Raw genomic sequence first — 15,308 nt, forward strand, 5'->3', positions numbered from 1 at the left:
CAAATTAAGAAGCTAACAGTAGTCATTGTTGTTGGTTTAGAACAATCAAAAGAATAGTGTAAAATTAATTTACTTAAAAGAGTCCTGAAAGAACTATTATTTATATTGTGAATATTCAGTGACTTTTAATTATGAATGACAGATGTGCCTAACTTTTGTGTTAATTCTAAACAGCAAGACAGCAGGCTTTTTCTTTTCTTTAAGTCTGTGTCCTGTAGATACAGTTATGGGATAATCTGCTTCAGATATTAAAATAAAGCCTCCTAAGACATGAAGAAAATACAAGGAAAAGTCTGACATAATCTGTCTTTGTTGCTGAGGGTGGCTCAGTGTCACAGCCCAGTGGTATCTTGGCAGCCTGGAGCTTAGTAGAGCTATTTTAGCTATTCAGTGTTGTACTTGAAGGTCATTTAAACAGTCTGGGTTTAGAGTTGTTGGTTTTATTTTGCTGCCTCATCCATCTGATAAGCTGCTACTCAGAAATCTGTGCCTCTTCTGCTTATCCTGTGAAGGCCTGAGTTTATATCTAGCCTTCACTGTATCACTGAATGGCCCAGAAATGAAATTAAATTAAATGAATAAAAAATGGGGGGAGATATCATACCATTTGCATTATTAAGCAACATGCCTTTGCATATCACGGTATTTGCAGTTTCATTGCTTGCCACGGTTTACAGCCTGCTTTGTGGAAGGGGCATAACACAGAGCTGGCAACATTTGTAGTTGTAGGAGATGTGCAGCTCACTCAGCCAAGCACAGTAAGGCTTCCCTCACAGCTCAGGCAGTTGAATTAATGTCCTCCTTAACATCAAAGCAATTTTCTGCTTTTTGAACTGCTTTATTTGTTTATTTGTTCCTGATTTAGAAAATCTTTTAAGACTTAAATACTCATGGTAAGAAATCTTGGTGTATAGCTGCTTCTAATGGCATTCTTCTTTTCCATCTTTCCATTAAAAATGCCATTAGCATGAAAAGTACATTTAGTGATAGAAATGTATTAGGTGATGCTTTTCTTTGCCCTTCTTTTGGGGGCCAGAAGAGCAGAAGAAAAGAGGAATCTCTGGGATATGAGCATGGTATTCCAGCCTGAAACACATCTCAATCTTACTTGCACAGCCTTGTGAACATTGCAATTTATTCATAAACACAGGCAGGATCGAAGCTCCAGCTTCTGCATGGGGTCTTAGTATTCAGGATCCTCATTTAAATTCTAGATGTGACTTCTTTTTCTGAGAATCATTTGCTGTCACCCTGAAAACAGTGGAGCCACTCCTTCAAGACATTTGGTGGGCAGGGAAAGTGCCTATTCTAGTAAGGCACATACATTTCACCACTTGCCTTGGAGAGCTTAAAAGTATTTCAGGGAAGAAATTTTCTTTTAGGATACAGTTGGGATGGATAAAACTTCATGAGCTCCTGTCAGTCTACATCAAGAAACCAACAGTAAAGAGTGAAACAAATCAGTTGAAGTGATAGGCTTTGTTACTTGAAATACATTGTCTACAGGTAAGGCATAATATTTTTACTTTTTGTAGGCTACTGTGATTAAGGATTTGCTTGGATTTTGATGCTGTTCATTTAAAATAGGAGAAATTATTTTCTTCAGCTCAATGGGTTTAACGTGGTTTAAGAGGAAAATTACTCCTGAGTGTGTCCAGGTGGGAACACAGTAACTTTCCTTTGTTCTCCATGAAAGGGAGACTGCGCCAAGCTGCACAGCTCACCCCTGCCTACTGAAGAGCCACACCACAGGCCCCCATCAGCACAAACCCAAAGGGAAAGAAAGGCTTTGTTCTTTTATAAAAAGAGAGAAGCTTAACTGTTGATGACAGACATAATCAACAAAAATGGTAAATGTGCTCTTTGCTTTGGTGGTTATCAGTCATGTCTGCAAAATCAGAATTCAAGCTGTCTCATCCATTAATACTCTGTTGTGAAGTTGGCTGTTAAGTCATGTAAGTAATTTAAAGAAAAGCACATCACAGTTCAGACATCTGATGTCTGAAATTTTATTCATATTATGACAAAGTGGGCAGCTAAACCTGACAGAGATCTCATTCATTATAGTTTATTAAAAATAATGTTACTGAGCATGAAACTAGGCTACATATAGTATTTGCCTTTTCTGTCGATGTAGGCATGTATGACATGATAACCTGAGGCAAATAGTGCCAGGTTCTACTCTGAAAAGTGACTAATTCTAACCTGGGAAAAGACTGCAGAAGTACCCACTGAGCAGCTCAAGTGGTGGAGCTTGATACAAAAACTGCTGTTTGTCACTGAAACTGCAGCACTGAATGTTCTGTGCATGGAAATGCACAATGTACTTGCAAGTAATAAGCCTTTAAGATGGCATTTCCAGATGGCAATATCTCAGCTATAAGACAATTCCTGAAACCAGGTGAGAGACAAAACACTGAAGAAAATGGTCTGTGTGATTGCTGTGCATCTGTGCTGAGTTTCTCTCACACTCCTGTGTTTGAACAAAGTGAAATTCTCTTTGTTTTGGTGTCTGAGGTCCTCTGCTGCACTGCAGAGGCTTTTGTCCCTCCTCACCGTGGTGGAACACTGGTAGTGCTCCAGACCACTGGTGCTTCTCATCCTGTGGGTCTCCAGATGGGTTGTGTTCCTAACTAATTCACAACCTTCATAATATCCATAATAAGACTTTCAGAGTATAATTATTTCAGAGAGGTTAGGAGGTCAAACAGGAGTTTAAAAAAAAAAAAAAAAAGATTGTCACTAACCAACTTTGGTTAAAATGTGTTGGTTTACTTCCATGTAGAAGTTTTAATGTCTTTATTTTATTGTCTTTAGCACAAAAAGTAACTACATTTTAGATAATTTATTTCTTGAATTTGCACATGTTGGTGTCAATGTGGTACCTCTGGAAAACTGAAATCAAGTGCACACGTGATTCTAAGAATGGGTGAGAATGGCTCATCTTATCTTGGAAACAGATTTGTGATTCCTTTCAGTGAAGCCAAGAGAAAGAGTAGGCCTATGTGTTAAGAAATACCTGTAGGGAGCTGGGGATTCTTCCTTTGTTCCTGTCACAAAATGATGAAAAATTACAGCACTTGTGAAACACAAGAGGAATTAAAGGACCTCTGTATCCATAGTCATTGCTCACTGCCATATGAAATTAAACATGACAGGGCTGGATTAGAAAGCAAAACTAAATGAATCTACAAACTGAAAACCTCACAAACAAGCAAGAACCTTAAAACATTTGAGATCAAGGTGTTTACTGTAGAGCATCTTAAGAGGGACTGGCATTTGGTTGTAATTTGCCTTAACTTATCCCTTGTAGACAAAAAATTTAATCAAATTTAGTTTAGGAAAGATAATGGTGGTAGAAATAACACAATGTTGTTGTTTTTTTTTGAACTCTCAGAAGGTTATACCACTAGAAGAACCACTTTCTGAGGAGTGGTAAGCTACATGATACATCCCTGGCACTGCATATTTTTTATTGTTATGCTTATTATTGCAGTTCTAGGCACTCCAATAATTATCCAGATGTTTTTTATATCAAGTGCTCTACTACCACAGAATAAAACTTCCACGCTTGACTTGAAGAGTTAAAGCCTACAAAGAGAGTACTAGAAACAGGACAGTCTGGGAGAGATAAAAAGGGAATGCTAGGGCATACTGACAGAGCATTTTTGAGTAATGCTTTGGGTTAATCAGAAACATTTAAATTACTGTTTTATTTTTTTCTTTTTGAACATTTGGGGAATTCTATGGACTGGGCAGAGAACAGTGAAGGCTGGTAATTAGGAGCTGGATAATAAGCTAATGATACTTGCTTGGCTGATAAGTAACATGAGAAGAGTTCAGAAGGGCTTTGAAAATTAAGACAAGTAAGATTAAGCAGTGTGGAAAACAGAACAAGAGGAAAGATATTGCCTTCTGGAAAGGCAGCCTGAAAACCCAAATTCAGAAGCATTCAGGAGGGATTTGAAGTGGGCATGAATCTTGACATCAGTGAGAAAACCAGCAAGGGTCACCTTTAAGTGGAAAAGTTGTATTTCATTGCAGGAAAAATAGGCTGTATGGCAAGATTTGATGATTGGGAAGAGGTTCAAGGTGAAGATGGGCATTATATAAACAAACAATTATCTGAACTTGACTGTGCCCATAGTAACTGGAGGTGTAGCTATGAAAAGATAAAAAATTCTGCTTTTGAAGTTATTGATGCTGAGCTACCAAATGCCCATACACAGATGGCAGTGAACTAGCTCAGATTTTGTCTAGAAGTCAGCTCTGCTTTAAAGGATGGACCAGTGCATCAGCATATGGAAACAAAGGCAGTTTGTTTCCTGGTGAGTATATGTTGAAGGAAAAGAAAACAGGGAAAGAAAGACATGGGGTTCTTTAGGAATCCACAAAGAAAACTGTGAAGGTTAAAGAGAGATTAGTGGGAAAGGGTGAAGGAAACTGCAGATAGGTCCAAGTCCCAGGAGCCATAAGACAACATGTTTTTTAAAAAGTAGGACACAGATGCCAGAATGGTTCTGGATTTTTTGCTGCCTTTATTTATTTTTTTTTTCCCTTTTGGAAGAGATGTAGGGATCTTGTACAGAGAAAAGAGCAAAACTCAGAGAAACATTGAAAGCCAAATCAAGTACATTCTAATTTATTCAGGCCTTGTTAATTCTGTACTTACCAGAATTAGGGGAACTAGGACAGTTCTCCTACATATATATAGGGTATATATAAAGAGCATATATAAAACCCATGATTGACAGCTTTATTCAATTTAAAAAGTGGAGCTTAAGTAATAGGATTTTTGTTTGCTTGTTTAAAATAAAACCACAGCAGAATACCAAAGTAGGCAATATCAGAATTAGGTATTCCACTGCAATATGAGTTCATGAATTTAAATTAAAAAGAAAAGGTCTGGCATTTAGTACCTGTGCATTTTCTATCAAAATGTTAACATTTTCATGTCTTTAAGCATGTATTTCTAGCACCACACTGTATTATTTAAAGTTTCTGAGCACCTTGGTTTTATTACTATCAAATATTGTTGCTCAGAGTTCCGGTTTTAATTAGTGCATGGACATGAAGAACAGCAAGTAGGTCAAATAATCAGTATGCTGGTGCCTTAATTCAGTAGATACAAATCTGAACACTGAAGTGAAATAGTGTATCTTTCTTACAGACTTTAATACAATTAAAATCTAAGTTAAAGTGTTGCTACACTTGGTATACCAGAGCTGTTTGTCAGCTCTTCACTAAAGCAAGGTTCATAGTTAATTGATGCTCAACATGGATAAAGTATCATTATAATGGTTTTAAAGCTGAATCCATCAGGCTGAAAACCTCCCTCCAAAACCAGCGTGAATCTTCTGAGGGTTGACCTGTGGCTTAGGGGTAACTTTCTATAATTCTCAGCCCATGTTCTCATGATTTCCTTCCTCAGCAGTGTTTTAGGGCAGCACAAGACACAGAAATGCTGTTGCTAAGGGATAGCACAGCCTCTCTCTTCTGCCACTTCCTACATGAATAGTAAATAGGAAAACACTTGATTTTTATCTTAGCGACGTGTATGTTTGTGTTGTTCAGAATGAGCTAGGATTCTGTTGGGCATTTTCTTTTCAGGGTTGGAAAGCTCTTTCCTTCTGATGTATTTATGTAGCAAGAAATGCCAGAATAGGAATCAGGACCAATACAAACAGCCAAGTAGAGGCAATGGGAGCTAAATTGGGATTTACTGGAATCCACCAGACTACTCCTTAGCTGGAGTTACAGTCAAGTATGAATCTGCTATGAGACTTCGGAACTAGTATGTTAACATATTAATCCTGACAATAAATTACTTCATGGATTCATTTGGAAAAAAATATGGTTCAAAGATGGAATAAAGCAGTGGTGAATCAGGCTTTTTATCCCTCAGTTATTATGCCAAAGGCAAAGTAGCAAATAAATACTGCTGGTGGTGAGCATTAAGTTTGCTCATTATAAATGCAGAGTCATGTACCAGTCTCCAGCATGATTTCAACTGGGAACATTGCCATAAGGATTACAAATGGCTTTCAGCCTGAAAATTGGTATGTATTGCTCTAAACTTACAGTGGGGAGTTGGCAATTTATCCTTCAGATAATCATCTTGTGTTAAGTTGAACATCTAAGTGTAATTTTTTGCTACATGATAAACTAGCTCCTATGAATAATTTACTGCAACTGGCAACCCACTTCAGCTCTGAAGTCTTTATAAAGTCTGGTGGCTTTTCAAAGTTTAATAACAAACTTGGAGCCAAAAATCCCATCTCGCTCAAAGTCAGTGGAATTTCTGTGTTCATTGCAATGGCAATCACAATCTGACCTTTTAGGGCAAACTTCTCAAGGACAGAGGTTCTACATGACATCATTAAAAAGGCCAAAGCTGTGCATTTGTGTCCAAGTAAGCAGAGATCATTTACCCTCCCATGTACTCTGCAGCATCCTGGGGGGTTGTGCAGATTTTATCCTGCGTAGGTGTTTGAAATATTTTCACTGGGCAAAAATGTTAGTTGAATTACCTTGGGTTTCATTTCTCCCATGGCAGATTTAGGTGTGTCCTGCACTGTGCCACTGCAACGCAGCACACTGTATGTGAGTGTTGCACCAGAATTATCCTTCCAGCCCTACAGGAAACCTGCCAAGGCAATCAAGTTGGTGATTTTCAGAAAGAGCAGCAGCATCTTTCAGTTTGCCAGGCCCTGGCTGAGTAGCTGATCTGTACCAGTGAGGTCTGTCCCAGCCTTTTGGTCTGGCTCTGTCTGACCAGGCTGGGCCAGAGCTGAAGCACAGGAGGAAATTCTGTGGATCATGCTTAGCATCATCCCCCTGTGTAAAACAGAAGCAACCAAAACTTCTCATAGATCTGTAATATCTCAGGGGAGATGAGTGGAATAGAAGGGCCAAGAGACCCTTTGTTCTGAATGTAACAACTGAGATTTAGGGGAGATTGTGCCTCCAAGCATAAACTCTCCATTTTCTCTTCCCTGCTGATTTGCTACATGAGATTGCATCAGAAGAGAGGGGAGTCCTGGCATTCCCCAAAAATGAGCAAGGGTATGGCTTGCTGCAATGCCAAAAAGTGAAGTTGCTTCTCCTTACTTCTGGAGTTGGTCTGAGTAGCAGTACTGAATACAGCTTTTGTTTTCATTGCAACATTGTAAGCTTTCATGATAGCCAAGCCAACTTTTAGAAAATGTTAAGCTTAGAATATTAAAGAGAAAAAAAAAAATTATCAAATTAGTTCACCTGAAATGCACATGTAGAGAACATTTAAAACACCTAATCTTCTCTAATAGTTTCTAGTCATTATGCTGATTTCCTGAGAATCCTGTGCAGCTCTCAACTACCACTCATTCATGTTCTCATCCTTTAGATATCTTTTTTCAGGACAAATGAATGTTTTTCTTAAGAAAAAACAGATAAATTGTTTAATAAAAATAAGTATGACATGACTAAACCTCACACTTTCACCTCATATGAGGATTTAGGGAACCATTTTATTAGTTTTAATTATGTGATACCGATCTCAGTTTGCTTGTCTTTATGTGAATAGACAGAGAGATTATTGGGTAGAGCAAATGGAAATAGGACACTTCTAGTAAAATAAACAAGAAAGCTACAGACTAATTGGTCCTTCAGTTGGAAGGTGCCATTTTAGACATACAAGAGTATTTGCAAGCCAGGTTTCTCAGCAGATATTGAAAATCCTGGAAACAATTTACAAGAAACCCCCACATTTTACAGTCTGGGGGAAGATTAATTATGAAGAGTTTAGTTATGAGGCTGGCCTTTGAGAACACAAAAGAGACTGGAACAGAAGCCTTGTGGCAGACACCTCTGTCATGCTTTGAAGGCAACCAATGTGCTTCTCTTCAGACCCAGGTAGGAAACGTGTGTTACTTTATTCATTGGCTTGCTGCAAACCTTTAGATTGATAACCCAGGGTTTTGTTTTGAGGAATTTCTTTCCCATCACTTTAGTCTGCTGTGAGCCCCAGGAGGCTCCCAGGGAAAGCTTCTTGAGGTCCCTGAATGCAGCTGGGACCTGCAAGGAAAGCAGGCAGCCCATGGCAGTGTGCTACAAGGCATTTTTGTAGTTAACATCATTTCCAGCTTGAAAAAATACTCTTTTTCTTGTCAAAAGAGTGCACAACAGTTTGAAAAAAAGTGCTTTTCTTTTTCTATTGATAAGAATTGTGTAACATTAGAAGAGAGGTCTTCGAAAACAATGTTATTTTCAAGGTTAACTCTATTCATAAACACTTCACATGAAAAGGTGGATCTACTGTTAGTCCTGAAGACTCTTCAAGGACAATGTCTTTGTTGCATTCTCTTCTCACTAGTATAGGAGCTCAGTCTTACCTGCATTCAAATGCTTTTTGATGTTCCTGATTCATGGCCTAGACATCCTTGTCTCCATGACCATCATGATTTCCGTATCAAGTGATGAGAATTTCTCTTCATGATTGGTGAAATTAAGTACCATAACATTGATGTAAAGCCAATTGGAAGTTTTTTTCTCTAAAGGAATCTCTTCCTTCCTAACAAAAATCACTGGCAATAGCAAACCTACTCAGTTTTTCGGGAAGTGAAATAATACACCTGCACTGTACAGTTTCTGCCTTTTTTTTATTTTTCAACAGAAGAAGAAAACTACTGTTTCTAATGATGACATTACTACTGTTTTCTTCTTCTATCACCTTAGATAGCCTGTCCCTGTGTGCATGGCACTCACCCACCTGGTGAGAGAGTGCTTGAAGGAGGGGTGGCAGTGCCAAAGCCTCAGGGCACACATTGACTCTGAAACTTTGTGGGTCACAAATCCTGCCCAGGTTTTTAGAGTTCCTCACTGACAGTAATGCTGAATCCTTGGAGCTTCACTTTTTGAGAAGGTTAGTGCCTTTTGTCAAACCCAACTGATTTCCTGAACAGAAGTGCTCCCTGCCAGGTGCCCAGGAGACACAGTTGTACATCAATGCTGCTGTAGTGAAAAAACAAGATGGTAAAATGCTGTGGGCTGGAACAGACTAATGAAATGTAAGGAGGTTTATTTTGTTACAGACAAAGGGAGTTGTTACCTGGTGCTTTGGTACCAATATTCAAGCACAGTTCTTCCTGTGGAAATTCAGTAGCTCCTCCGGGAGTGTGTGTTGATGGTGATGTGAAAATGTGTGCTTGTTTTGCTAAGGAACTTGGAATGAATGCTGTAAATCAGCACACAGCAAGTGTCTTGACTTCAGTGGAACAAAATAAATTTTTGTCTAAGGTCTAGTCCCTTGAGCAAGCACTGCTGTGACATTTGCTGTTGTAGCTCAAATAAAAAAAGTCCAAGTTCTAAGTAAAATTTTCAAAGTTACCCCAACAACTTAGCAGTTCATATTTAGTGTTCAGTCATTTGGACTTCTAGGACGGTCCTGGAGTGGTTGTTCAACAAATCACTGCCCTGAATTACTGCAGAATTTTTGTCCTGTTATGTTGGTTGATGATGATGTTTGCAATATTGTAAAACAAATGTACTAGTGAAATGCATTTCACCTTTATCTTTTCAAGTGTTTTAAACAAGAGTGCCTCAATTGTCCATTTTGTGCTGAAGTGCACTGCAGAACAGCTTGTGTGCTTGTTGATGCTTCTTAAAAGCATCCTCCTAAAGAAGGAGGATATATTTAACAGCTTGTTTAAATCACAATTGCAAGTTGTGATTACAGGATGTTAAAGCACGAGTATGGTTTTAATCTGTAAGGCCATACTTTACCTGAAGGTCAATTAAAAATATGTTCAATAAAAAGGCATAGTGTGCATAGCTAATATGTACATTTTGAGAGGGTAATTCAGTTCATGTAACTCAGGTAATCTCCTACAGCCTGCTCCAGAGAACTAATTTGTGTACCATCTTTAAGCAAAAAAACCCCAAACAAAACAAACCCCCCCCAAAAAAAAAAAACAGCCAAACAAAACAAAACAAAAAACTAAAAAAAAACTCAAAAAACCCCAAAAGGTACCCCGAAACAAAACAAAAAAAACCTTTAAAAAGTGTTTTGGAAAATGCAAGTAAGCAAATAGAAACAGGAAGGACTTGTATGAAAGCAATTAAAGTAGTTTTAATATATGAAATTGTTTAAAGTGAGGCTTTACCATGATTTCACGTTTAGTCATTACAGTAATCAGTAATAGTTAATTCTCTTTTACCAAATGGATCTCCTCCCTTCATGCCAACAGAGTTATTATTGTGTTCTCTCAGTGCAGGGATGGTTTAATTCTCAGGGTGGGGGAGAGGAGCCAGGGACTGTTGGTAGGTTTTAAGAAAAGTTTTCAGGCCAAGTGCACCACAAAGCAGTACCTCCCTGTTGGCTCACATGCTGCTCAAATTGAATTTTTAGAGGTTGTGTGGTTTTTATTTGATTCCTCCAGTAGAAGAAAGAGCAGTCAAGCTGCAAGGTTGTGTGTTTTCAATTCCAAAGTGAAATAAGAAATGGATTTATTGTGTAACAGACTAAAATGTTTGTAATGATACATAGAACAGTTAAATATTGTCCACATTACTGGATAAGAAAAGCAACATCTTGGAAGAGCCTTGCTGGACAGGCTGCACCATACCATATTCTGTTTTAGCTTATTTTAACATGCCAATTACCAAGCTGAAAGATACCTTTCCCAACACTAGGTGAGAATTTAGGATTTCTCACCTCTTTTTCTAACTGGCCCACAATGAAAAATGAAGTTATATTAGCAGGTAGGCTCCCTTAATTAGCAACCTGCTAATTAAATTTGTGTTTGATTGTTGTGCTTCTGTGCAGTTTTTTGCCAACAAGCAGAACTGAGTAGTTCCTCCAGCCAGAGCCATCATTCTGCATCTGCCCAGAAAGTGGCTCAGGCTGAACCATTGCTGCATTGACACCAGAAGAAGCTGGCAGAGCTGTAGTGTGAGCTGGGTTTGCTCTGTCCCTCCAGAAGGTGAAATGATAACCTACAGCCTTTGGGCCATGCTGCAGAAGGCTGAGGTGTGTGAGCTGATAAAACAGCTCAGCCGTGGGGGTTTGCAGACACGTTGCTTTCTTTGTGCAGACCTTGAGCCATAGAATGCACTTCTCCGAGTAACAGCCAGGCCTGCTCATTCGTTTCCACTGATACATATCAAAGAAAAAATTGCCCCCCTTTATTTTCTTATATCACATTTTCTGTAGTGACAACATGCTGAAATGAAATACCCCTTCCTATTAGTTCAAAATTTACATAACTGACAATTTCACTTTGTTTTCTAGTAGTAATTTCAGGTAAGAGGTAAACAAGCTGCAACAAAAAGTTCATCTATAGGGTGTCCTAACAATCCCCTTTTAAGATCTTGATCCATGCTCTGTCACTACCTCAGTCTCGCCAAAATAAATTGTCTAAATTATATACATGTCTAAAATAGTTGTTCTTGGCCTGTCTAGAAAGTGCATTCTGAATGTTTATTTATTTTCTAAGGCATCAGTTTTGTTTGCAGGAATGTTAATAACCTGAGTTGTGGATGCAGTGTGATCTTGTTATAGTTCTTACAGTTGACTTCAATCCTTACTTCAGTCATAACCATCCATTCTGGAAATGTGCTCTGCCAGTTCTTTTTATCACCCTGCTCTCCTCCTGTAAGGCATGACTGAACTATTCAACTTTTCTCTGTTCAACCTCTTAAAACTTTCACTCGCCTCACTTCAGGCAGCTCAGGCTTATTATTGTTTCTGTGGGGTGAAAACAATGGAGCTTCATTAAGGGGGCAAAACTTTGGATTAGTCTAAACCATTAATGGTAACTTAATTAACTTTAATGCAGCTCTGGCAGGTTACATCTGCCCTGGCAGTGTTTCAGGAGGGTAAACAGGGGGTGCAGTCTTGCCCAAAACACCATCATTTGTTGTGATTGTATTCAATCCTTGCATTGACTGCTTCCAGCATTCAATTTTTCAATTTTTTTTTAAATTACATGAAACTCCAAAATCTTTCATCAAACCTGGCTTTTCTGCTTTCTCTCCTCTTTTACCAGAGTTTTCACAAATGAGAACACTCACACATAAAACAATTTACATTAACAATGAACAAATACCAGGAAAATCTGGGCACCAAAAAGATTCCCAAATACACACAGTATAATTTCCAGTTTCCCTTCTGTTACAGACAAATAGAATAGCTACAGTAAATGACAGAGGCATTAATTTGGTGCTTCTGTCCACTCTTGTCTGTTGTGACTCTGCCACCACTGAGTTATCAAAGCCTTAACACCTAAAGTTTCCATTTCATCTTTCTCATGGTCCTTCTAAGAAAAAGGTCTGATTTTAGCAAAATAAATTCTGTTTGTGATTAGCAATCAGGCAATCCTGGCACAGTCCTGTGTTACCTTCCTGGGCTTACATGTAACCTGCCAATCTGAAAGAGGACATATCCCCTCCATCGTTCCCCTTCTTTTTCTTTCTTCTAGAGAAACCTTCCACATATCTTTGTAGTCAAACAGAGCAGAAAGAATTTGTATAACATAATAAACTCATGTCTTTGGTCCCAGGTGTAATGCCTGAGGCCTTTAAGGGCCCTTCTTTGCTAGAAATACAGAGCAGCAGTGTCTGTCCCTTTTCCTTATCTCTTGTATCTGTGTGTATTGACATATAAAAAGTAAAATGAGAACAAATGCCTTGAAACGTGGCCATTCTGTTCTCTCTCCTGTCTGTCTCTGTCACCAGTTGATAACAACTATTTTTTTCTATATAGTAGCTGCTTCGAGTGTGGGTTTTAGCATTTGTTTGCAGAAAATTTTAGTTTATCTTTCTATCTGTTCTATAAAAGACAGATGCTCTGAACTCCTGTGCTGCTGTTCTCTTTTTTTACCTGTCCAGTGGGTTGTTATCCTCAGATGAAATAGTCTAATCAAAGCTGATGGCCATATTCAAGCCAATCCGAGGGTGTGTATCTTCCTCTTTGAAGACCCTCAGTATGGCCATAGAAAACAGAAGTCAAAAGTCACATGATGAGACAATAATCAGTTGTATTTGCATATTTCCTCTTAAATACTTAGCCAGTATTTAAGCAATTAATTGTTCATTTAGACCAACTTTTAAAATATTGTGTTGCTTTCTGCATGAAAGGAAATAATTTAAAAGCTACTGTGGGGTCAGCCTACTGCTATTCGGCATATTTATCTTTGCCAATAACTTTTGGGCCAGAGTGCTGCTTCTGTGTACAGCCACAAATCCTGTTTGTGCTTCCTGTTGCAGAATGTTTATTACACAAGCAGTCAGCAGCTCCACGTGGGCGTTCTGAGCCCCACGATTGACGATGACGACAACAGATGTCTGGTGGATGTGAACAGCAGGCCCAGGCTCATTGAATGCAATTATGCCAAAGCCAAGAGAATGAAGCTTTACTGGCAGTTTACTCAGGTAATTCTTCCCCAGCAGCCATTTCAGAAAGTTTTAAAGCTCTGTTTCTGTGTTGAAGTGTGAGTAATCTGTTTATGAATGGAAAAGAACCAAATGTATCCTTGCTTTCTTTGCACAGAGCCGGGAAGATGGTGTTTAGTTTTGGTCCCAATGTCAGCTACCTCAGTAGGATACAAAACTTGTATTATATTTTCTCAGTTCACCATTAATAACTTGTTTCTAAGGAAGAGTACTGTTATGGGAGAGGAAAAAAATGGTTATTTCAGTGGAGTCAAATGCAAAGTAACCTACTTAGGAACAAGGAACATAAATCTGTTTGTTTGCTTTTTCTAAAGTAGCCACTCAGAAATGGTGGTAGTGGATCATTGGTGGTAACAGCCTCAAAATGAGCTAGTTCTGCAGTTTATTTTTTAACAGCTCATGCTTTTACACATGAGTGTAAGAGATGCAGAAAGAGGCTCAAGGAAAGGCTTTCATAGTGATGAGAATGCTGACAGGACACTAAGGCCAGGCCCAGTGTCTGCATTCATAATGGATTTACAAACATAAGGGAGAGTAAAGAAGCCACAAAAGTTCTGGGGCTAAAAAAGGTGCTCTGCCACGTAACACTTAAGGAGATCACTCTGGTTTAGCTAAGAAGAAATGGCAGGGTGACTCGAGGCATCTCAATGTTTCCACAGAGGGGTATAGGTTACCCTGAAGACAAAACAGGTTCCAATGGTTGGAAGCCAAAAAACAAGAAAGATGAGTTTTCCTAAGGTAAGTTTAACACAGTGGAACTTTGCCACGTCAGGTGCTGGCATGCTAGTGAATCAATGAAATGAAATCACATTACTTTCTAAAACACATGCATGATGTAGCTTCTGGGGCAAATGTCATAGCTAGTGTGAGTCTGCCTGGTATCACAGTTGCTCCTCTGCAGTTTTGAGTCAACAAATCTAGTTGAGTACTCCAGCCCACAGGCTGAGGCTCACCAATAAAAGCAATTTTTTTTCCCTGCATTTAATTTTCCTGTAACATCCACATGGATTTGCAAGTATCTTTTCTGTCAACTCAATAATTTCTTTAATAGCCATTATCCATATGCTTTAGGACATTTTTAATACAGTTAGTATCAATTTAGCTGCAGAAAGCATCTGGACATTTATCAGTAAAGCATAGTATTAGCTTATTTTGTATTTATACTTGAAAGTCATCTAGGTCTTTAGGAGGTAACTCTCAAGCAACAGATCTTAAATCCCTAAATTGGCCACTTAAGGGCAAAGTTTTAATTATATCTTCTCACAAATTTTAACACTAGTCTTTTCATGAGGGGAGCCTCACTGTATCCATCTCTGTGTTTGATTTTTTTAATACCATTTCTAAAAAGTGTAATTAAAATTGAACAGTATTTCAGTAACATTTTATCATGGTCCACCTATCCAGTGATTGCACTGTATACCCCAAAGTTTTGGCAACAATTAATGGTTTCTACTCCAGGATACTGCTGCTGTTTCATAATACTGAGTATGTTAGATCTTACTTTGGGGCGGGAGGCAGCAGTAGAAGGCCTTGATAATTTAGCTATTAAAATCTTTAAAAATGGGATTTAGCAGTATTAAGATTGTTGCAATTCCATATTCCAGCTACAATCTCTCAATGAAGGTGCAGCACTGGTAAACTCAACTCTATGACCTCTCTCTTCCTTCTGCAAAGGAACATCTCCCTGAGAGAAGTGAAAGCTAATTTCTTCATGATAAATTAAGAGACAAATGAAATAATTACAAGTTTTATGTTCAAAAAGGATTTTGCTAATACCCAATACAATTAAAATGTCATTATTGCTCAATGGGGTACATGCTGTAAGTTAGAAGAAAGTTAATGAATGTAATCAGGGCTTGCCAAGATCAACTGATGAA

The 15,308-nt window shown here is 38.5% G+C and overlaps 1 protein-coding gene across 5 annotated transcripts in view; it reads left to right on the top strand.

The window, feature by feature from the left end:
• The window catches only part of GALNT18 (polypeptide N-acetylgalactosaminyltransferase 18), a 275,590-nt gene that overhangs the window by 245,000 nt on the left and 15,282 nt on the right, over nt 1–15,308 (top strand). For 4 of the 5 annotated variants that reach the window (XM_032748975.3, XM_032748973.3, XM_002188833.5 and 1 more), the window contains one exon: nt 13,246–13,410. The exons of the other annotated variant lie outside the window; for it this stretch is intronic. In XM_032748975.3, the coding sequence (XP_032604866.1) occupies nt 13,246–13,410 (165 nt within the window). The remainder of the gene's footprint in view (nt 1–13,245; nt 13,411–15,308) is intronic. 5 annotated transcript variants of the gene reach the window in all.

This window comes from Taeniopygia guttata, chromosome 5 (assembly GCF_048771995.1).
Source record: "Taeniopygia guttata chromosome 5, bTaeGut7.mat, whole genome shotgun sequence".
NCBI lineage: Eukaryota > Metazoa > Chordata > Aves > Passeriformes > Estrildidae > Taeniopygia > Taeniopygia guttata.